The following is a 24,815-nucleotide window of genomic DNA, read 5'->3' as shown; positions in this document are numbered from 1 at the left end:
CTAAGTGCACTTTCTATTAAAATAAGATCACAAATGAATCAAAATTATAGTTGTTAGGATTCCCAATCAAAACAATCCTTTTTTTTTCTTGCTTTGATTGTGCAGCTGGTGCATAGGATTTCACAAGCAGCAGTTTCAGTTCAGACACTGTAAACAGCACAAAACGATGGCATTTTATCTGCTTTGTACCATGAATCTTAGATTACCATATGCCTCCACTAAAATCTAATTCAAGATCATCTACAGTTATCACTTGTTAATACAGTAGTCTTTTACTATTTGTGTATCCCCACAAACAAGCCACTGGGATTCTCTTTGTTCTACACTGAGTCCCTAATTAGACACTGAGAAGGGAAATTCATGGGCTGAGAACAAAGGATGTTTTATTGCTAAGAAACAATTGTGTAGTGCTAATGTATTGACTCAGGAGTAAGACATTGTGACCAGTTAGTGTACCCTTTTGACAAATGACCTCACTAGAAAAGCATATGAGGCTTAGCTTACTAGTGCTATTGACATTGTTAATAATAAACTCTATGCTTCAGCAAGAGCAGCAAGGAGAGAATGTCACCCATGAAACATGCTCTGTACATGCTCCCAGGATTTACTCATTACTCAGCTCTCAAATGCAGTCTTTTGTATTAAATGCAGTGCCAGTGCACTGTACTGTGCATTTTATGTTTTGCATGCTGGGGCAGAACCTGGCTGCTGTAACCCAGATCAGCTCTTGCATCAGTAGTGAGCAACCTTCTCTGAACCAGGAACCGCTCATTCTGTTGGTTCACCCTCCTCTCCCCCCAGTAGTCAAGGACTGTAGGGGGCATTTCATTAAAATAGTACTCTATTATAAAAAAATACTTGTTTTTATTTGTAGTAGAACTGAAGAAGCATGGTTTACAATGCTTTGGGCAGTTTGATAGATATAATTGATCCATCTGCTTCCTTCCCACACAGACCCCTACAAGAGGTCCATAAGCAGAATCTGGTGGCAATAAATTATCCCCACCATTAGTGTTCAGGGGTACTTAATAGGAAAAGTGGCACAATTTATACATGTCCCTAACTTTTGATTGGGGGATTTTCCTCCAAAACTTCTCAATCTGAGTCTATAATTACTTTTTTTTTAAGCAGAATGCATAGCAACAGATGTCAAACTTCGATGGATTTTTAATTACTCTATGTTCTAGGCGATGGGAAGGAGGAGATCCTGGTGTGTCCAACCAGAAAACACCAACAACTATTCTCTTGACCCCAGAACGAAAATTCCACAGTTTTGGTTATGCAGCTAGAGATTTCTATCATGACCTAGATCCTAATGAATCAAAACACTGGCTGTATTTTGAAAAATTTAAGATGAAGCTTCACACAACTGGGGTAAGTAGTGAATACATTCTATATTCTGTATAAATATTTGGATATTATGAATACTTTGTTTTAATATACCACCCAAACAAGTAAATAATTTCTGCACCTTTTTTACTTTTTAATTTTTCTACACATTTTCTTTAAAATGTGCCCTTTTAAAATTAACACTCTTAATAGCATTGTTGAAAATTTTGTTTTATTGCATAAACTATCAATACATCTGTCATGTCTGGGCTGGAATTTCCCTGTGAACAGTCCAGTTACAAATAAAGTCACTGATAAATGTAGGAATACTTAAGCCTTCATAGGGCAGATGAATACAATCAGGTATGAATGACAGATCCTAATGATGTGAAAATCCAGGATAAGTAGGGATCTGGAATGGCTTCTTCAAGGAGAAACTGCCAGGTGGAATGAGCATACCCATATCCCCTCCACAGCACCTTTTCCATTTCAGATTCAAATAGCTGCACAACACTACTAATATATACAGTATAGCAGAATAGCTGAGCCCATAGAGTAGAAAGCTAAAGGCCTCACCCTTTTTCTATAAGTTATCTGGGTCTTCACACCCCAGCCATGTCTACTCCTGGGGTTAGCACTTTTCATAAGTCCCTCTGCCACCACCTTTCTTCCAGAGGAAGCCTCACTTTGCATACCATCCAGCACTAATATGTAAGAGAGAGAAGGCTTTCATTACTTGTGCTACCTTTCTGCTGATAGACAAAAAATGGAATAATTTCTGTAGCCATTCCCTGGTTTTATAGTGTCAAGGCATTAGTAACAACTGACAGAATCAGCTTACCTTCCTCACACCCTCTTTCATCCACTCAGGAGATAGACCAATTTCACAAGAGGTAAATAGAATAAAACTTTATTAAAAAGAAAACATATATCACTCCTCACTCCTTTTAAATTTTAAATATTAACACACAGCCATTCTTCATACTCTCCAGAGAATTGCCTCAATAAAACAGCTGCATCAAATTAGATTAAAAAAATAAAAACTAAAAAACAACATAGTGTTCTAGTCAGACCACCATATACAATGGTTATTCTTTTTTCTGTCTAATCTTCAGCCAGTTGCACTTAATCTCAGTACACCTGTGAATCACTGGACACAACAGCATCAAGGCAGCATCACGTTAAACTTGCAAATCACAACTAAGGGCAAAATAATTTGGCCTGTAATAAAAATTTCAACTTTTACCTTTTCACTTCTGAAAATTATTTTCTTCCTTAGAACCTCACTCTGGAAACCGACTTGTCAGCAGCAAATGGCAAGAAAGTCAAGGCCCTTGAAATATTTGCGTATGCTCTGCAGTACTTTAAGGAACAAGCATTAAAGGTAAAAAACAAACCAACTTCTATTTCCAGCTCTTTATATTTGTAACTGTCACAAATGCTGCCCAACAATTTTAACCTTGCCAAATTCCAGCCTGCAGCAGTTTTTTGATGTAAACAAAGTGGAGCAGCTGTAGGAAATGTAGAATCACTGATGATGCCAAAACATCCAAGCTGCTTAACTCCTTCCTTCCTTACTAAGGAGACATTCCAGAAGATAACTCCATGATGCATACATTGATAACATCCTGATTTCACAGTAATCAGTAGCAACCATTTGGTATTGCTTCAGCATATTCAGAAAATAATCTTCATGTGACACAATTCTTGGCAACAAATAATTTTGCCGTTTAAAAGATTATTTGAATCAGAAAGCAAAGTTGAGTAAAGATTTTTGGATGATCCTTAGGCCACCCAAGACTGATTTTTGATTGTGGAGCATTCAGAAAAGAATTTCTCCAGATTCTGTAATTTGGTAAACAGTGATAGGTCCCCTGGTTCTGACTTGTTATTGCAAAGTCTATAATGCAATTGGACTACCATTCCCATAGATCCTTGCCATTGGTCATGCTGCTGGAATTTGTTGAAAGCTCAAGTTCAAAGTGCTGTAGAGGGCCAGATTGTCTATTCCTACTGGTTGCCTATTGTGACCCAAGGCTATGGGCATCTCTAATGTGTGAAAAAGCCACAGAACCCATCCCCATCTCAGGCCACTCCCATTAGGTTACTCTTCTCTTTTCTGTCCCATTCCGACTCTGTTGGAGTTCTCTCCTGATAGTTTAAGTACAAATGCTATGGACAAACTACAAGAGAATAGAGTTGGAATCACACTTCAACTGTCAGCTTTCTGGAAGTATTCTCAGTGAAGTGTTCTCAAGTTGCAGACCCTTTGGAAGTCAAACTGTTCATTTCATTAAAGCACATCTTTTAATGTATTGGCTTACAATCCTTTATTCGTTTTCACAAGAAATTCTTTTCCCCCTCCCCCTCCCCCTCCCCAGTCCTGTTTCAGGATAATGGAAGAAAAACAATTCCTGGTTGCAAATAGCACTCAGGGCCAAAGAAGCATAAGAAGAGTTTCCATGGGAAATGTTATTGTAGGTAAAAAATTAAATCCATCTGTCCTGCATACCATAGCCCTGGTCAAAGTCGTAATTCCCCCCAGTTGCTTTCTAAGAAATAAGAAGAGTGGCAGATACATACTCAGTAAGATGGACAATTGCTTTGACTTTGAATAATGCTTTTGCTTATGTCTGTTTCTAACTCCTTACATTCTCACAATATTAACTGAGGATTGGAGAGGTTTTTATTTTAATTGGTTAAATTTACATCCATTTTCTCCCATAAAAACTGGGCTGCAAATGCTCAGCAATGCTGATAAAATAGAAACTAATAATTTAATTATAAAAATACACAATAAAAAATAAATAAGGAGCTCCTGTCAAATTAATATCAACTGCAGCAAATTAGTTTCAAAACCAAAACCTGTCTAAATGAACATGGCATTGCCAGCCAGTGGAAGGATAGTAGCAACCACAAAGAAGCCCCTTTCACATGCTGCTGGCAATAGGAATGGGACATAAAACAGAATTTGCTCACAGTTACTCATGCCTTAGTCACTTGCCACTTGGATTACTGTAATGCTCTCTACATGGAGCTGCCCTTGGAAAGCATTCAGAAGCTACAGCCAGTGCAAAATTTGGTGGCGTGGACAGTGATGGATACAATTCACTGACCTCACTATGTTGAGAACTACATTGATTGCTATTTGGCTTCCAGATGTGAATCAAGGTGCTTCCTGTCATCTTTAAGGCCCTACATGGCTCTGGAGTGGTTTATCTGAGGGATTGCCTCCTTCCATAGTCATTTCCCTTACTGATCAGACTGAATATGGTCAATTCCTTCCAGTTCCCATCTATATGAGATTATCAGAAGCAGGCATATCCTGTCACTGTCCCATACTTTAGCATTCTGTCCCAAATGGAAATCCACTCTACTCCTTCCCTCCTGGGTTTCAGGAGAGCAGTAAAGACTTGCTTGTTCCCTCTTATGCAGGAAGAAAGTGTGTTGTTAGTGAAGGTTGGAATCTGGTGATGTGTGACTTCATATATTTTGTTTATTATTTTGATGTCAATTTTGTTTTTATTATGGGTATTTATTTGTTTTTGAGAGAGTTCCTTTTGACTTTATACTGATCTTAATTGTTAGCTGCCCAGAGACTTGGGGAATGGATGGCACATAAATAAAATAAGGAAGGAAATAAATAAACCTCTGACAAGGATCTTAATTAATTTGGAAAAATGTGGTCTTTTAGTAGACTGGTCCCAAGTCATGCAGGGCATTATATCAGAGCTTTGAATCATGCTTGGGATGTAACCTACAGACAATAAGATCGTTTGTATATGTATGTCATCAGGAAACTTCAGGTATTGTAACAAGGAATTCCTGTTTTCATTATAACCAGCCCCGAGTCAGTAATTTGGCTACAGCATTCTGAAAAAACTGAAGATTCCAAGTTCATTTCAGATACAACAGTACAATAATTAATGTAATTAATGAAGTAATTAAGACATGTTTCTCTATTGACAGATACTATCCCTTGAGAAACAAGCACAGTTGGCTCACCAACTTTAGTAGTATAAATATATTTCTGGCTACCACCGATTCCAGGATAGGTCCACGTGTACACCCACATATTGTCACTCCATCACACATATGAACCTAAATGTTTAACATCTGTGTAACCATAACCCACATTGAAACTCTGTTCCCTTACCTGCCTTTCAGCTAACCAGGACCACTTTTATCTAGGCTGAATCAAGTTTCAGATTGTATGCCCTTGTCCATCCCATTAACATCACAAAATTACTTGGAACTTGAACAGATTTATTGGATTCAGACAGAAAGACAGATTTTGCCTATCATTAGGTTTTGGAGCCAAGGAAGATAATAGAACCTTCAGGAACATCTCAGGCCAATAGCTGTAGTGCCAAACGAGAGTGCCCTAGCACCACCTTCTAAGATTCTCTCTGCACGAATGATTGGGTCCTCTGTAAAATAATAGTTCTAAGCCCAATGCCATCCAGGCAGTCTAGAAAAACAATAGGAACATAAAAAGGTAAAGACACCTTAAATTGAGTTTGACTGTGGTATGGGCACATCCACATAGCTGTCTTGCAACTATGTCTTCTGGAATGTTTGTTTAACTTCCCAGTCTCGCCTACAGCTCTGGAAGAGCCTGATGATCTCCCATCCAAATGCTAAGCATACCAATCTTGCTTAACATTTTTCTAGGTTAGCTGTGAGAGTTATTTCTCATACTGATAATAGGAAGAACAGTTACCAAAACAATGACTAGATGTACACTACCCCACCTTCATAGAAGACAGGAGGCTCGTCCTCCTGCATTGAAAAAGTGTGAAAAAATGGAGAAGAATGTCTAGATTGCCCATATAAAGGTTTCTCATATGAAAGTAGAGTACTTGGTGGAATTTGTATGCTGTAACCTTAACATTCCTTCTTCCTTCCAGTAAATACTATTTATCAGGCTCTTAGATCCTTTTTCCTGGAATTATTTCCTGTCCAGACTGTAAGAAGGAAGGTCTGATATCAGCTAAGGTTGGTTAAATGCTGCCACTTGAGCTGAACAATACCTCCCCCCCACCTCACAAAATCCCTGGGTTAAATGATCCAAGGTGATGCCACTATTCTCTGTCCAATAACAAGGCCTGAATCCAGATTGAAATGTATTTTAAAAGAATCAGTTTCTTCAGGTAACGCTGACTCATGCAGTATGGTGTTGGTGGAGGCTGACTTCATACTTGTCTCTGAAAAAGCCATAAAGTTAGGAGCAAAGGCACACATCTGAGGAAATTGGAGAATGCTGACGGTAATATGCTGGGTCACATCTTGAGAAGACAGCAGGTCTGAGCCAAAACTAGATGGATTTAGTAGCATTATTTTTCAGGTATTGAAAAAAATAGCATTGGTAGGCAGAAGTTTTAAATCTTATTACTATACTGGTGGTTAACCACATATATTTTTTTCCTCTTAAGGAAATTACATTACACCTTTTCATTCTTTTTCTTGCTGAACCAAGAAGATAAAAAAGATATGCAAAGTTGTTACCCTATGATGGCATTCCTCATCATAAATACCACCAGCAACCAATTGGACACAGATGCCCAAGGAAAACACTGAGTTAGTCCCCCTTGTATATTAAGAGCAGACAGTTCTGTGTTTTTTTTTTAAGCAAGCAGTAAATGCCAACCCAGGGAAAGAATTTGCAGCTAACTCCAAGTTTTAAAATGATAAAAGTGATTTAATCAAAATGTGTCTTTTAAATACTGTGAAGCAACCCTTTTAAATAAAGGAAGTATAATGGACTGTGCTATATGTTTACAGCAAGTGTCATTAAGCCTGATTGATTCTAGGAAAAGACCATTGAGCAAAACCCCCAACAAAATGTACTCTTACGTTTGTTGGATTTGGGGCTGTGTTTTGGGGAAATACTTGTCCTTCTTGATCCATGTTTTCCTACTTCCTTGATAGGATGAACCTAAAACCTTGATTTAGCAGTCTAGTCAGTCTTAGTGTTTCAGTCAGGTAAACAGACTGACATTGACATAACAGGCAATGCAAGAAGCATGAGGATTGTTTTCACAGGAACCACTTAAAAGCAATAGTGCTTTCTGAAACAGCTGGTACTAATTTTATATCTCACCACAGCATTGCTTCTAATTATTTTAGGAACTGAGTGATCAAGCTGGGTCAGAATTTGAAAATTCTGATGTACGATGGGTCATCACAGTGCCAGCTATCTGGAAGCAGCCTGCAAAGCAGTTTATGAGGCAAGCTGCCTACAAGGTAAGGTGAACATTGTAGGTATAGAGAGGAAGGAAGATGATCTTGATGGAGATACACAGGTGCAGTTGCCTAGGCAAAAGGGATAAAACATTTTTAAAGTCCAGAACATTAAGATAACGTTTGGAAGCATCTCAGACAGAGATCTCCCTAATTCACTGAACTATAAGGAGGAGGCTGTATGGCACAGTCAGAGTTGCAAGATTCTGTTATTATACCCAATCTCAATAAAAGTAGTTTTAGATAACTTTTGGAGTTATTTCATGGTCTCATCTACCTAGTGAGGTTAACATCAGATGAAGATTAGCACCCCATCAATTTGCAACCTCAGAAGTTCCCTGGTTCATATATTTTTTTTAAAAATCAGTTATCAACACTCCAGTATCCTTTGCTTTGAAGATATTCTGTAGTCTCATTACCCACCTGGTCTGTATTTCAAGAGAAAAAACACATGGCGATAAATGATGTAGGATAAAGACAGAAATGCAAAGTTCCTTTGTGTTTTTGAGTTGTACATATATGTTTTTGAGAAACACCCACCTTCTTCCTCATTTTTTATAAATTTAGGAACTTCTAGCATTGGGTCTGAGTTTGCTTTGCTTATATGATAAAGCAGCATTATTACATCTTTGTCCATTACTTTTAGTTTTTTTATTTTTTAATAAGAATGTTATTAAGTTTCAAGCAAAGATAAAAGCTACAGAAAAACAAAAAACTACAAATAAAAAAACCTGTAGAAACACAAGAGAAAATTTTCAAAAGTACAAAAAGGGGTGAGTTCTGACTTTTAACAACAAGGATATACAACAATTTTCCGTAATCAATCCCTTACCCTATATTAAACTAAAATCAATTATTTCTATAAATCATTCCATTGCCACATTATAAAAATCACTAAATACATTTGCTCCCTCCCCTTATAATAAAATAAATATATATATATATATATATATATATATATATATATATATATATATATAAACTTCCTAATCAACTCCCCCTTCAAAGATAACATTTATTTAATTATTTCCTTTCTACTACTATTCTATATATTCCTGTCTACTATAATTCAGATCAAACTAAAAAACATAAATTGCCTGCCATTATACTTGATAATGCAACAATTTTGATAATCTTAATCATATTAAACACAAAACCAAACATTTATTACTATTTTTATTATACCTTAATAATCTTAATCCGAATTGTTAAAGATAATTGAAATCAGCCAAACCCTAAAAGCAATCCAGATAAATATTCTTAAACCCTTATTCCACTTCAAAATAAACCAGAGCATTTACATATCCCCACAATATACACAAAGCTTTTTTCTTAAAAAAAATCAAACAGCCCAACTGCCCCTCTCAAAAACTTCTGACTTCTCTTCAAGAGACCTCCCATACATAATAAGCCCTTCTTTTCCATGGCGTTCCATCAGATGATCAATTTCACTTATGGTTTGCAGCTCAATCTTTCCCTTTAATTTCTTCAACTTGTCTATCTGATCTTCATCCAGCATTTCAACAGAAGTCCTGATCTCACTCCTAGACATTACTGTCACTGTTAAATTCCTCAGTTTCAGCCACGACATCCCCAACCAGATGACACATTTTAGACCTCATGTTTTCTACAATATCCCGAATGTCTTGGATAAAAATTTGGTAGGAATAAGAAAGAATCTGTTTAAAATCTTGTTGGAAGTCAAGGAAAGTCTGCTTAAACTCCTCCATGTCTCAAGCAATAGATTATGGTGCCCCCTAGGAGCTTAGCCAGAGAAAGTGGAAGATATGAAAGAATTTTAGAATGTGTTTACGTAAGTGAAAGTGAGATATGCAGACAGTTCCCCAGGGAAAGTAGAAGCAGAAAACTGAAAGTTCAAAATAGCTGATTCAATGTGGAGGAAAATGCTAATACCTTCAAATTTAGTACAAAAATAATAACAAGGAGACAATTATTTACTCTCAATCCTCCTTAATATTTGGATGGAAAACAAAGTCCAAAACTTAAAAAGAATTTTTTAAAAATTAATCCCAAAAATAACGATAAGCACCAAGAGAACCCACTTCTCCTTGCTGTAGAAAGCCTCTCTTAGGGTACATGTACTTAAAAAATATATAAATTGGGTGATTTAGAAATGGGGTGGCTGGTCTTAGTGTCCCTTTAAAGGCTACAGCACGGCTTGGAAATGGTGACGTCCCAGCCTCCCGGCTGCTCTTACTGGTCGAGCGTGAACACAGTTTGCGATCTTCTGGCTGCAAGCAGTTGTCTGGAGGACAGATGGGGTAATTCCAGGTGTTTTCCTTATCTGTAAACATACTTCTGGGCTTCAGGAAAAACCTGCCTGAGCCTGAAAAAAATTGTTGTGTTGTCAGTTATGCCCCCTGAGCCCGCGGGCACAGCTGTTTGGTCCGCCATGTCCCCACCAGAAGTATTTGTCCATTACTTTTAGACTCATTTGTGTCTTAGACATTTAGATGCATCTGTAGAATATCACCTGCTTAATTTTCATAGCTAAAGTGATTTATATAACCCCATTGTCAGTGACTAGGCAGTGCATGTTTCCAAAAGTGTGTTTGGGTATTTTGATTAACCCCTAATGTGTTCTAATGACTTTAAATACATTGCACCCATCACTAATGTTGAGCAACATTTTTTCAACAGTCTGTTTTGTAGGATTACTAATGGTGATGCTGTATCCAAATCACTTTAAGGTTTTCAGGAAGGACACAGTTGTAGGTAAAGCTCGAACATTAGAGTCTCATGTTAATCTTCATTGTCTCTGATCTTATGTTGTTACGCATATGTAACCATGGAATATAAGTGAATAAAGTAGTTCATGTTCCATTAACGTTTCCCATGTGTGTTGCAGTGGGATGTTGTTGAAAAATGTGTGCATCTGTTATGTATGTTTGTGAGCATATACTAATCAATCAGATCAATAAACACTCAGGAGAAATGTATTGCAAAAATAGAGAAAATGATGGTGGGCAGGGGAAGTGACAAAACGGAAATGTCTGTAGTTGAAACCAAGGGTGTCTGCAGGGTGTGGCCAAAGAAGTCAAGATGGTGGCTGTGAACATGCAGGCGAGGCTCTCTCCATCTTTTATGTGCTTTGTATACTGTGCATCAAAAGCATGGGTATCACTTTGATTGCAATGGCCACCTTGACTTTTTTTACCACACCCTTCAGACATCCCTCATGGAAACTCACAGTGGTTGCCTGTCATGTATGATTGTAAGCTGCCTTCTGAACCAGAGAATCCCTGTAAGGCTGGGGTTCAAACTTACATGAAAGCCTTCATGGGTACAGCTTTACATATGGAGGCTTTCTTACTTTAGCAAGTCTTTTGGAGTGGGAGGCCATAACAACTTTTGATGATGATGATGATGATGATGATGAGTGTTTGTGGCAGGGGCTACTCCCTGCTGCTCAACAGGTGAGTTCAAGATTTGTTTGTATTACCTGAACAGGGATAATGATTCACATGAAAAGACAGAATACGAGTTGTTGATGATAGAACTATTTCTACTACAAGAGTACATTTGCTTGAGAAATTTCAACCTGCCTTTTTTTTAAATTGCTTTAATTTTTTGGCATATTAGTATGATTGTTTTCAATTACTATTTTTTCCATGAAAAAAACCTCTTCATTTAATTTAATTTAAAAATCTGATATTAAAAACAGTAGGCACTTAAACTTTTTTGTTGATTTGAAGGCTGAAACTTTTGCTATGAAAGTTTCTTAAAAGGAGCCAGACTTTCCAATGAATTTCTGCTATAGAAGAATTAATAATGAACCTTAAAAGGTTTCCCTTGACGTAAAGTCCAGTCGTGTCCGACTCTAGGGGGCGGTGCTCATCTCCGTTTCTAAGCCTTAGAGCCGGTATTGTCATAGACAATTCCGGGTCATGTGGCCAGCATGACTACACGGAACGCCGTTACCTTCCCGCCGAAGCAGTACCTATTGATCTACTCACATTTGCATGTTTTCAAACTGCTAGGTGAGCAGGAGCTGGGACGAGCAACGGGAGCTCACCCCGCCGCGCGGTTTCGAACCGCCGACCTTCCGATTGACAGCTCAGCAGTTTAACCCGCAGCACCACCACGTCCCTTAACAATGAACCTTAAATGTACAGAAATGCAACATTATCAACAGGAGAGGGATTTCTTCTCCTTAGTTTGGGCAAAGACATTCTTACAACTCATGTTGCATTACAAATTCTTCATCCCTAAAGTGACCCCATAGTGGAATATCTCCCAGATGTCAGTGAAAATAATAATAATAATAAATATTTTTATTATTATTCTGCTGACCCAGAATACTGGCCTGTTGGTAAGTTACTGTTGAGTTATGTTTTGCATTTTTGTTTGTCTGATCATATCCTTGGACTGTAGTCCTTTTTTTTTAAATGTAAATTTTATTAAGTTTTACAAAGAACATAAAAACTAACACAAACCACTAAAGAGTAGAAGCAAAGAAAGAGAGAAAAAAGAAAAAGTGCAGAGAGAAAGAATAAAAAGAAAGAAGCAGCTTCCAATTTCCTTTGCAGCAAATATAATTGCAAAATTATCTCTTACTCTATAATTACAAAAAGAGGCTCACTTTTTTCTATTATCCAGTTTTTTTTCCTAATCAGCAAAACCACAAGACATTAGTGCACTTTTCCATTTCATGCAAAACGTCTGTAAGGGGTTTCCAGGCAGCCATAAATGTAGATACTGCTTTTTCTCTCATTAAAGAAGTTAATTTAGCCATCTCCACAAGTTCCATCATCTTCACCAGCCGTTTATCCATTGTGGGTAGTGTTGAATCTTTCCACTTTTGAGCATATAATAGTCTTGCTGCAGTTGTCATATATAAAAGCAAAGTTCCATGACTTTTTTCTAATTGCCTGTCCATTAGTCCCCCAAGAAAAGTCTCTAGTTTCAGTTGCACTTTAACCTTCAAAATCTTCTGTATGTATGTATGTATGTATCCACATTTTTTACGCTTTTTTACATGTTCACCAAATATGATAAAATGTCCCTTCATGTTCACATTTCCAGCAAAGATTCGAGGTACCTTTATACATTCTAGACAGTTTCTCTGGTGACAAATACAAAGAATACATCATTTTATAAAAAAAATCTCTTTAAGGCTAAAACACAATGTAAGTTTCAGTCCTTTCAACCACATATTCTCCCATTGATCCATTTGTATATTATAATGAAAATTTTAATCTATTTTATCATACGTTCTTTCACTTGCTCTTCTTCTGTCTCATATTTCAGCAAAAGTTTATACATTTTAGCAATAACATGTTCCTCATTAGTACATAATTCTACTTCATACTCAGTCTTGATCTTATGGGGATTGCTGGCAAAGAAGGTGGGGGCCCTTTCCAGGGGAAAAAGCGCACGGGCAGTGTAGAATCCCTTGGGCTCGCAGCCAAGAAAATCAGAAAGGACCTGCCTTAGGGTTCTGGAGTTTTTCCAGTAGAGTTTGCTAGTTCTGTTTCAGTTTAGCAGGATTCTGTCTATTAGAGTAGAACAATAAATACTAGAGTTCAATTCCTGTCTCAGCATGGTTCTTTATATCCTGACATCTACCTTGTTCAAAACCATAAAAGCTTTTATCTACTTTAAAGCTTTCTGATAATTGTACATAAGAAAACTATTGACAAGAATATCCTTCCGTTGTCAAATACTCCCTTGATTTCATTTTACAATCCCCTTGAGAAAATTCTAGTATATCTCAGTAGGTTAACCATTTACGCTTACTTATAATTTCTCATCTATAAGATGCTTCTTGCACTGAAAGCCATAAAAGTATTTTTGGGAAAAATCTGAGTTTATATTTATTCCATACTCTAAGAATAGCCTACCTAACATAATGATTTTTAAAGTCTACATTCACCTTAGCTTTATCACCGTAGATATCCATGCCACTCAAATCTCAAATCATGATCTTCTAAATCCAATAACCTTCTATTCTTAGCAACACCCACTCTTTCATCCCATCTAAACAGCAAAATATAGTTACAAATTGGGTAAACCCAATCCTCCTCTTTCCTTTGCATCTTGTAGTACCTTATATTTAACTCATGATTTTTTTTCCCTTGCCATACAAATTTAGATACAGTATATCTTTCTGCCATTGTTTAAATGGTACATCAGGTATTGTCTGATAAAAAAATATCATGGGTAAAACATTCATCTTAATCACAGAAATTCTCCCCAACAGTGACAATTGTACTTTGTCCCATCTTGATATACCATTTTTGACTTCATTCCATGTCTTAACATAGTTGTTTTGAAATAACATACATTTCCTATTTGTCTTAGCTATACCCAAATATTTTATCTTCTTAATCTTGAAACTTGTTTTGTACATCAGTTCTGTTTGGTCTTGTAACTTCATATTTTTGTAGGCATCTTTGTCTTCTGTTTATTAATCTTGAAACCTGCAAATGCCCCAAATTTTTTTAATTTACTCATTAAAAGTTCAGTTCCCTTTAAAGGGTCTGCCAAAATAAAAACCAAGTCATTTTGGACTTTAGTGCTAATTTAGATGAAACAGCTGCAGTCCAACCAATCATGATTAATTGGATCAGGAACAAACTGTGCCTGTATCTTAGGAACGGGCAACGGATAGTTTTCCAGATGTATCAGTACACAGGAAGTGCTGTAGGCCAAATAGCAGTATGCAGTTTTAGCAAAGGGCAGAGTATATGAAACTGCTTCTACAGACTGACCTCTTGATCTCAACTGCAGTGCAGTGTTGATTTTGCAAAACTTTTTTTTTAATGGTTACTACACTCAGTTTGATGAGATAGTTAAAGTTTTGGGCTAAGTTCAAATCTTCCCTCATCCATATAGATTACTTGCTGATTTTGGATTGTTCACAATGTGTCCCCCTTCTCAGGGTGGCTTGGCTAGGAAAATCAAGATACAACCCCTCCAACGTCAAATCATAGAATGTATATAAAATGAAATAGTTTTGTACATATTTGAGATTTATAAATATGACACAATGAGCAATTCCTCCTTTTTTCCCTTCAAAGTTGAATAATTTTATCTATCTAATTTGTCCCCACCCATCACCTCCCATCGGGGGACTCTGGGTGGTTTACAACGATCGATTAAAATCAACAATCATAAAATACACAGTACAAAAATACAATAATAAATAATATAAATAAAAGTAAAGATAAAAAGTCCAAGTGGTGAAAGAATCTAAAACAGTCCAAGTGTGGGAGGAGTGGTCTATAGTAGCCATCCCCATGTAGATCTATTCCTCTCTCCACCCCAAGTGAGGCGGCAGAACCAGGTCTTCAGAAACCTCCGAAAGGCCAGGAGCGATGGGGCCAATCTCACGTCCGGGGGCAGCATGTTCCACAGGGTGTCCTAACAGTCAGAAATCACACTGAGACGAGGAGTAGGTCTCTAGTGTTTATTACTGCTACATAAAACAGAATCCTAACAAACTGAAGAAGCGTGGGAAAAACCCAGACAGATAAACCCCAAAAGTTAAGGCGGGTCTGATCTGTGTCTCTTTGAATGGCTGCTTAATTCCTCAGTACTACGCATGTGTTTTCCCCCCTGGATAGAGGCCCCTTCCAGCTCGCCATCAGTACTCATGACACAGGGACTGCAGAGAAGGCCTGCTTCCTGGACCCCGCCAAATGAAGTTGTCTTAGAGACGGGGTCTGCAGCATGCCCTCTCTGCACAATTGGGCGGGACAGGCTGATGTAATGGGGACAAGGGGGTCCCTCAGGTAACCTGGCCCCATGACATGTAGGGCTTTAAAGGTAATAACTAACACCTTGAATTGGACCCGGAAGCAAACTGGTACCCAATGCAGCTCGCGCAGCTGCGGTGTTACATGTGCCTTCTGGGAGTACCAAAAACAGCTTGCGCGGCTGCATTCTGGACCAGCTGAAGCTTCCGGATACTTTTCAAGGGTAGCCCCATGTAGAGTGCATTGCAATAGTCTATTTGTTACTTTATTTAGTAATTTCCCTGAGTCTGTTATTGAAGCATTGCTCTTTACAAAAAATAGGTACATAAATATTTATCTCCTTCCTAATGGATTATGCAGCCTCTACCCTTTTTTTATACATACATACATATCAGAAAAGAAACCCAAAACAATGGAGTCAGCACGGAGCATGTGATTTCCCATACATTGAAGTTATAATTAGTAAAATCTCTGAACTAAACAAACTGTGGGTGACACATCCAAAAATACAATGCTACATTAGCAGATTAAGGATCAGATTGGAATGATTTCGGTTTGCCAACATTTTTATTTCTGTGCAGAGCATAAGTCCTTCAGCTCAGTCTGTCTTGCCTTTCTCCTTGGTTATAAACAGGAACCTGAAAAGAAAATGTCTCTCCTCCTCAAAGTTTTGTAATGCTAAACAAAATGACATGTTCTGCTTCAAAAGAACTAAGGTTCTTTTGGCTTCTCAAAAAGGAATGGTGTGCAGTTAAATTCACCTTAATTGTTACTGAAACTTTCTGGTAGTTTCTCTTAGCTGATAAATTAGAACAGTGTTTCTCAACTTCAGCAACTTTAAGATGTGTGGACCTTAAATTCCCAATTTAAGATGTGTGGACCTCAGTATGCTGGCTGGGGAATTCTGGGTGTTGAAATCCACACATCTTAGAGTTGCCAAGTTTGAAAAATGCTGAATTAGAAAGTCTCTGTTGCTGGTTTTTTGTTTTGTCTTTTGCAGAATGCGGATATTCAGAATTGGATCTATATCTTTAGAATTCTGTATTAGCTATTTAGAGTATCAAATGCTGTGTCTCCCTAACTAAAAAATTTCCTGATTTCCCCACCATCCTTTCCTCAAATGCACCTTGCACTAGTACTTTCCAGCCCATTCTGTGGCAGAACAATTACAAATTTTATTTCTCATAAATTCTGCTTCCAGTTTCTTTGTGGAGTTTTTGGGGCACGTATCCTGGTGGTTATCACATCCAAATTAGATATATAATTAATTTAGACATGGCCAGAAGCTATACTGTTTATATTAATAACTTTTGAATGGCACTGCAGAGAGTGGCTAAAATGTTTGATATTTGTAAGGGCATATTGTGGTTGTTACTGATTCACAACTAAGTATTAGTTTGTAGGAGAAGGATAGAAATGTTTTTGGAATCATGGCAAGTCGTGATTTAAAGATGTACCTCTTGGTTGAACAGGACTTCATTTTCTGTCTGCAAAATATCAAAAGTGGCAGAAATGAGCCACAGTAGAATTGTTAAAGGGAATGGAAAAATTCATAGAAACGTCCTTTGCTAGTGGAGACAGATGGTTGTGAGTCAATAGAGGTTATCATCACTGCAAATTCTTGTGGATGTGATTCTTCTGGTGATACTTTCACTAATTAATCCCCTTTGTTACATTAATACTAGTCTTTGTTATGAAGCATGTAAAGTGAGATAAGGTTGCATCATTTTGAAGCCATAATTAATTAAGGAAGCTAACTGATCACTGTTTTAATGCATGAAGCGAGAAATGTATGTTAACAGCTTCTAATTTAGACCCAACTGCAGGACTTGGGGTTGCACAAATAGGACTAATGGAATACGCCCCTCCTGCATTTGCTGTGCAACATAACAGCATGCTAATAGGTTCAGTACTTTCCCCAGAATGAATCCTTCACTGCTACTTCTAAATAACCAGAAATATTTTAAAGCCCTCCTCCAGAAATTGGACTACTGGAGGTGAATAAGCTATACAGCTCAATTAGTTATCAAAATGTGTGCTGTTTATGAAAGTTTGTTGACAAACAGGAATGTGCATCAAATTGAGGGGGTCGTGTGCAAGAAAAGCAAACTTCTGGCCTGCTTCATAGAGCAGAACGTCAGCTCCCCACCCTCCTTGCTTATTAAACCAATGCCAGGCTTAAGTACCATAACTGAATGACTTGTGGTGCTAAATTCCTATCTTTAGATAAAAAAAAGAATGATGGGTGGTTTAGACTTTACCAACATATAATTTATTAAGATTGAAAGTAATTTTAATATCCATTTATTCTGAGACATATATTTTCAAGAAGTGATTTCCCACTGTCTCCTGTAATGGCAGCCTTGGATTTATTTTTCATTACATTCTTAACTTACTTTCCAGTACTTTCTATCTTTAAAGCAATTTTGCTTTTGAAACCAGTTTTTATGCCCATTAGAACATTACAAGAGGTTGGTTAGGATTTACACTTGGAATATGGCTCAGAGCTAGGAGAAATTAACTTCTCTTTTTTGGTACCATGAACCAGTCCACATATCATCTGACTTTTGTGGCTGAAATTTTCCCATATAGAAAGTGGCAAGAACTCCAAGGGATGCAACAGAAGAGGGGGATCCATGTTGTTTATTCGTTTAGTCACTTCCAACTCTTCGTGACTTCATGGACCAGCCCACACCAGAGCTTCCTGTCGGTCATCAACACCCCCAGCTCCCCCAGGGACAAGTCCGTCACCTCTAGAATATCATCCATCCATCTTGCCCTTGGTCGGCCCCTCTTCCTTTTGCCTTCCACTCTCCCCAGCATCAACATCTTCTCCAGGCTGTCCTGTCTTCTCATTATGTGGCCAAAGTATTTCAGTTTTGCCTTTAATATCATTCCCTCAAGTGAGCAGTCTGGCTTGATTTCCTGGAGGATGGACTGGTTTGATCTTCTTGCAGTCCAAGGCACTCAGAATTTTCCTCCAACACCACAGTTCAAAAGCATCTATTTTCCTTCTCTCAGCCTTCCTTATGGTCCAGCTCTCGCAGCCATATGTTACTATGGGGAACACCATTGCTTTAACTATGCAGGCCTTTGTTGTCAGTGTGATGTCTCTGCTCTTAACTATTTTATTGAGATTTGTCATTGCTCTTCTCTCAAGGATTAAGCGTCTTCTGATTTCCTGACTGCAGTCAGCATCTGCAGTAATCTTTGCACCTAGGAATACAAAGTCTTTCACTGCTTCTACATTTTCTCCCTCTATTTGCCAGTTATCAATCAAGCTGGTTGCCATAATCTTGGTTTTTTTGAGGTTTAGCTGCAAGCCAGCTTTTGCACTTTCTTCTTTCACCTTCATCATAAGGCTCCTCAGTTCCTCTTCACTTTCAGCCATCAAAGTGGTATCATCTGCATATCTGAGATTGTTAATATTTCTTCCAGAGATTTTAACTCCAGCCTTGGATTCCTCAAGCCCAGCTTGTCGCATGTGTTCTGCATACAAGTTGAATAGGTAGGGTGAGAGTATACAGCCCTGCCGTACTCCTTTCCCAATCTTAAACCAGTCCGTTGTTCCGTGGTCTGTTCTTACTGTTGCTACTTGGTCGTTATACAGGAGGCATACAAGATGACTTGGTATTCCCATACCACTAAGAACTTGCCACAATTTGTTATGGTCCACACAGTCAAAGGCTTTAGAATAGTCAATAAAACAGAAATAGATGTTTTTCTGAAACTCCCTGGCTTTTTCCATTATCCAGCGGATATTGGCAATTTGGTCTCTAGTTCCTCTGCCTTTTCTAAACCCAGCTTGTACATCTGGCAATTCTCGCTCCATGAACTGCTGAAGTCTACCTTGCAGAATCTTGAGCATTACCTTATTGGCATGTGAAATGAGTGCCACTGTTCAATAGTTTGAACATTCTTTAGTGTTCCCCTTTTTTGGTATGGGGATATAAGTTGATTTTTTCCAGTCTGATGGCCATTCTTGTGTTTTCCAAATTTCCTGGCATATAGCATGCATTACCTTGACAGCATCATCTTGCAAGATTTTGAACAGTTCAGCTGGGATGCCATCGTCTCCTGCTGCCTTGTTATTAGCAATGCTTCTTAAGGCCCACTCAACCTCACTCTTCAGAATGTCTGGCTCTAGCTCACTGACCACACCGTCAAAGCTATCCCTGATATTGTTATCCTTCCTATACAGGTTTTCTGTATATTCTTGCCACCTTTTCTTGATCTCTTCTTCTTCTGTTAGGTCCTTGCCATCTTTGTTTTTGATCATACCCATTTTGGCCTGGAATTTACCTCCCATGTTTCTAATTTTCTGGAAGAGGTCTCTTGTCCTTCCTATTCTATTGTCTTCTTCCACTTCCACGCATTGCTTGTTTAAAAATAATTCCTTATCTCTTCTGGCTAACCTCTGGCATTTTGCATTTAATTGGGCATATCTCCCCCTATCACTGTTGCCTTTTGCTTTCCTTCTTTCTTGGGCTACTTCTAGTGTCTCAGCAGACAGCCATTTTGCCTTCTTGGTTTTCTCTTTCTTTGGGATGTATTTTGTTGCCGCCTCCTGAACAATGTGGCGAACCTCTGTCCAGAGTTCTTCCGGGACCCTATCTACTAAGTCTAGTCCCTTAAATCGATTCTTCACCTCCACTGCATATTCCTTAGGACTATTAGTGAGCTCATATCTAGCTGATCTGTGGGTCTTCCCTAATCTCTTTAGTCTGATCCTAAATTGTGCAAGAAGAAGTTCGTGATCTGAACTACAGTCAGCTCCAGGTCTTGTTTTTACCGACTGTACAGATGTCCGCCACCTTTGGCTGCAAAGGATGTAGTCAATCTGATTTTGGTGTTGTCCATCTGGTGAAGTCCATGTATAAAGCCGTATCTTAGGTTGTTGGAAGAGAGTGTTTGTTATGCACATTGAGTTATCTTGGCAAAATTCTATCAGCCTATGTCCTGCTTCGTTTTGTTCTCCCAGGCCATACTTACCTGTAATTCCAGGTGTCATCTGACTGCCCACCTTGGCATTCCAGTCTCCCATGATGAAAATAACATCTCTTTTAGGCGTGTTGTCCAGTAGGTGCTGCAGATCCTCATAGAACTGCTCTACTTCAGCTTCTTCAGCATCTGTGGTTGGGGCGTATATTTGGATCACTGTGATGTTAGATGGCTTGCCCTGAATTCGAATTGAGATCATTCTATCATTTTTTGGATTGTATCCAAGCACTGCTTTAGCCACTTTACTATTAATTATGAAGGCTACTCCATTTCTTCTGTGGTCCTCTTGTCCACAGTAGTAGATCTGGTGGTCATTTGATGTGAAGTGGCCCATTCCAGTCCATTTCAGTTCACTGATGCCCAAAATGTCGATCTTTAATCTTGACATCTCACCAATAACCACATCCAATTTGCCCTGGCTCATAGATCTTACATTCCAGGTTCCAATGGTGTGTTGATCCTTAGAACATCGGATTCGCCGTTCACTACCAGCACCATCGGCTGCTAGCCATCCTTTCGGCTTTGAGCTAGCTGCGTCATCACGTCTGGGGCTAGTTGAACTCATCCTCTGTTCCTCCCCAGTAGCATTTTGACCATCTTCTGGAGGTCTCATCTTCCGATGGTATACCGACATATCTCTGGTTGTACTGATCCATTTAGTTTTCACGGCAAGAATACTGGGGTGTGTTGCCATTACCTTCCCCAGGGATCACATTTAGTCTGACCTCTCTGTCATGACCTTCCCGTCTTGGGTGGCCCTTCACGGTTTAGCTCATGGCATCATTGAGGTGCTCAAGCTCCAGCACCACGACAAGGTAACGATCCTTTGGCATACTTAAGCCACTTCATTTCTGTTTGAATGCTCCAAAATGTTGACAAATCATGTTGTGTTTGAGTTCCTTCATGCCAGATTTGTTATAGAGATTGTGTGTGTGTGTGTGTGTGTGTGTGTGTGTGTACACTCGAAAATCATATGCATATTTATATACACTGTAGTTCAGTTCTTTGAATTCTGGTCACACATACCTGGAAGTAATTTTCATTGAACTCCACTTCTCTATAGGCATGTATGAAAGTGCATATGTTATCAATTCAGTTAGATAAAGCAGTTAAATAACTTTCAATTATCCAAAGAAGCATTTTATTGATCAATGACAATTCCTTAATGAAAAAGAATATTTTTTTTAACAGAAGCAATATCATCGCTGTATGTCAGGGTCATATTAACTGCTAATTAAAAAATCTGACTTCCTGGCATTTAGCATTAAACCACCCAGAGTCCCTCTTTTGCGGGGAGATGAGTGGTGGCAAAATTTGATAAACAAATAAATAACGATAAAAAATCATAGGGTACTGTGAGAGTAAGGGCAAAGGAAAAAAGGCGTTTACTCAAACACAGCCAAACTTTCCCTCTTGTTCAGGATAATAATAGATTCTGTGGCCTGAAAAAGTTTGAAAACTCTGGCTTAATCCATCAAATGAAGATGAATTAGCTATGTGCCAATTTTAAGAAGTTTTAAACTTCTGGATGGACAAGTTCAGAGTGCTGCTTTGGACAAGCAGAGGGATAATTGGCAGTAGGCAAGGTTTTTGGTAGAAAAATTAAGGACAAGAGGGTTTCTAAATTAGGCTTTGCACTTAGAGTCTGTGATTTCAGCAATGACTCAGAAGTAGAAGTTTAAATATATGTGCCAGTTATTCCATTATTGGTTCTACCCCTGCTCCGCTGTTTATTAACTCTATGTAGAAGATTATGGGGATCATTGATGGTGATGATGATCATGATTTTGCTGTGAGGGAAAAAAGGTGTAGAAATCTGGTATATACATAGAACTTGTACACCATTGTAAAGGATAAATTCTGGTAGATGCATCCAAGGGTATCGGATAGCAATAGAAGATAATATCTGTAGCTCAGGGTTGAACTGTGGATTCCTTGGTGCTCTCTGAGCTTGGTTGTTGGCTTGCAGACACTTCATCACCTAACTGGGTAACATCATCAGTATGATCTTACCTAGTTGGGTAATGAAACATCTGCAATGCTCACTGATTTTTTTACTTTTCTGAGAAGTTGTTATATTTTACAGACACTGTTTGGGATTTGATGATAATTCTTTCCCCCAAAAGAGGGCTCAGTGCATTACTTCATAAAAGGAAGCCTAACTCTAGCCTTCAGTATTTTTTAAAAAATGATAATTAGAAAAATTGTTTCATGCTTTGTAAAATACCTTGCCAGTCCAGTATATATCCTAAATAGATCATTAAAACAGGATGCTTTTTAAATTAAATATATACTCTGTTCATCTACTGCATCCATGCCACTCAAAAGCAGCTTATGCAAATTAATGTTGTTATGTAAATAAATAAATGAGATGTATTGTTGTGATCCAGCTGTTGGATGCTGCTTTAAAAACAGTGGCAGGAACCTCTGTTCCTCCAAAGTGTGTGGGACTATTTTCATGTTGGCAGCAGCTGGTGGGAAGTGAGTCCCACATTAACTGGGGAAGTGGTAGGTTCCCACTCATTTAAAACTAACTCTTTCACAAATATATAATCTTCCACCCTACTTGACCAGCCATGCTTGTTGTAGGTTAAAGAAGTTATTGTACTCGTATTTTCCATTCCTGGGATTGAGCGTCAGACCCCCTGAACATAAAGTAGACCAAATAGGAGTCAGCGTTACTAAATTAAAAGCAAGTGGGGGAAAAAAAGATCAGTATGGCATGATCAGTATTTTCTGATAAAATATTATGTTTAGTTCTTAAAAAACAAGACTATGTAGCCTCAGCATCCAAAGGCTGGTTTTCTAGTCAAATAATTAAGTCTTAAATATTAGAGTTGAGAGCAACTTTAACTTTTGAAAAAGAAGTGTTTCATATGCATTCCCACATGCGGTGAAGCACTTCTTTCAAAGCTTGGCATGGCCCAAATAAATACACTTTAATTGTGGCTTGAATGCATGGCCTTTTTAAGGCTTCCAGAGGCCCAGAGTATTTGATACTCCCATACATTATCTCCTCATCTTCAGCTCCTTACTTCAACAATTATTTTGTGCCCATTGAAGTCAATGGACCGTGTGGGGAAGACAAAAAAAATGTAGGAACTCTTGAGATTATATTCTAATGGATTAGATTTATTGCCTCAAATTAAGAGTATTGATTCATGTGGTCATTTCAAACTTTGGAACATATATATTCTTAGTAGCCCAAGTAAATGTTTTCGTTGTACTGAGTGCTCATGAGATCAGATGTATTTTAAATGCTTTTGTACAACATCTTTCTCATAGGTTGTCTTGGGCTGTTTTAATGGAAAGTCAGTTATAAATATAATACAAAATAAATATTAGATGCTCTTACAGGGTGTAAGAGCTGTATTTAATCCAAGTGAGGCAGAAAAAAGCAAAGTTACCCTGGTTGTTTTGTGCAACTTAATTTGCAAAGTCTAACAAGTAGATAATTTATCCAACTGTCAACATTTCTTTCTTGGTATATTCTAAAGATCTCTGTCAGTATATTCAGAAAATTATAGATCTCTGTGTCTGGTGAAACAAAATCTTCAAGAAGTTTTAGCATATGGTAGAGACAGGAGAAAAAAAGGAAAAAATAAACATCAGGATTAGGATTACTTTAAACATGGTATATACAGTATGTATGTATAAATAAATAATCTTTTTACAATTCCACCTGCTTTCTCCTCCTCTCTCTGCTATTTGATCCACTACTCACAGGCAGGCATGGCATCCCCAGAGATTCCTGAACAACTGATAATTGCCTTGGAACCAGAAGCTGCATCCATTTATTGCAGGAAACTCCGCCTTCATCAGATGATAGACCTCAGTAGCAGAGGGCCTGTCAATGGCTACAACCCAAGTGAAACCATTGGCTCAGGTTTCACACCAGGTACCACTCTCTTAATCAGGCTTTGATTTGATAAAGAAATTTATTCCCTCAGACCACATGCTTTTGTTTTTGGAAGTACTTAGACAAAATATGTCTGTAAGTTGGTCTGATTTTGATGATGGGGAAACCAGGAATGTGTCAACACTAGGGCGAGGATTTCTATGACCTAAAAATGCTAGAAATATGCAAGCATTTATGACCTTAAAACCGTTTAAATATGACCAAGTAAACCAAAAATATGACTTTTAAAGCAAAAATATGACTTTACAATTTTTCTGAAATTAACACCCAATTTTTAAAAATCTCTGCTTAAACACACACACACACAAATTAAAAGGTTTATTCTTCACTTCCAGTGAAGAAGTGCTAGTATTGAAGGAGTCAAATGAACATTTTGAAAGTGAAATGGTCATCCCTGGATTAGTTTTCATTAACAGCAGAGTTGCATTGGATGACCATGTGCATCTTGAGATTGTCAAACTCAAAACTCCTTCTGTTGTCCACCAGTATGTTCTTGTATCTGGAGAAACTCCATTCGACATCATAAGAGTTTATAGGAACAAATTTGAAAAAAGCAAACTCATCTCGAGAAAATTCTGGCTCGAAGTCTTCAAACTTTGCTT

At 38.0% G+C, this 24,815-nt stretch overlaps 1 protein-coding gene across 2 annotated transcripts in view; it reads left to right on the top strand.

Annotated features, from left to right (window-relative positions):
• HSPA12A (heat shock protein family A (Hsp70) member 12A) overlaps positions 1-24,815 on the top strand; it is a 54,898-nt gene that overhangs the window by 18,696 nt on the left and 11,387 nt on the right. For both annotated transcript variants that reach the window (XM_063307212.1, XM_063307211.1), the window contains exons 4-7: positions 1,188-1,374; positions 2,609-2,713; positions 7,459-7,575; positions 24,021-24,192. In XM_063307212.1, coding sequence (XP_063163282.1) covers positions 1,188-1,374; positions 2,609-2,713; positions 7,459-7,575; positions 24,021-24,192 — 581 coding nt within the window. The remainder of the gene's footprint in view (positions 1-1,187; positions 1,375-2,608; positions 2,714-7,458; positions 7,576-24,020; positions 24,193-24,815) is intronic.

Source organism: Candoia aspera, chromosome 6 (genome assembly GCF_035149785.1).
Source record: "Candoia aspera isolate rCanAsp1 chromosome 6, rCanAsp1.hap2, whole genome shotgun sequence".
Taxonomy (NCBI): Eukaryota; Metazoa; Chordata; class Lepidosauria; order Squamata; family Boidae; genus Candoia; species Candoia aspera.
The sequence above is the reverse complement of the archived record's forward strand: the minus strand, read 5'-3'. Positions and strand labels throughout refer to the sequence as shown.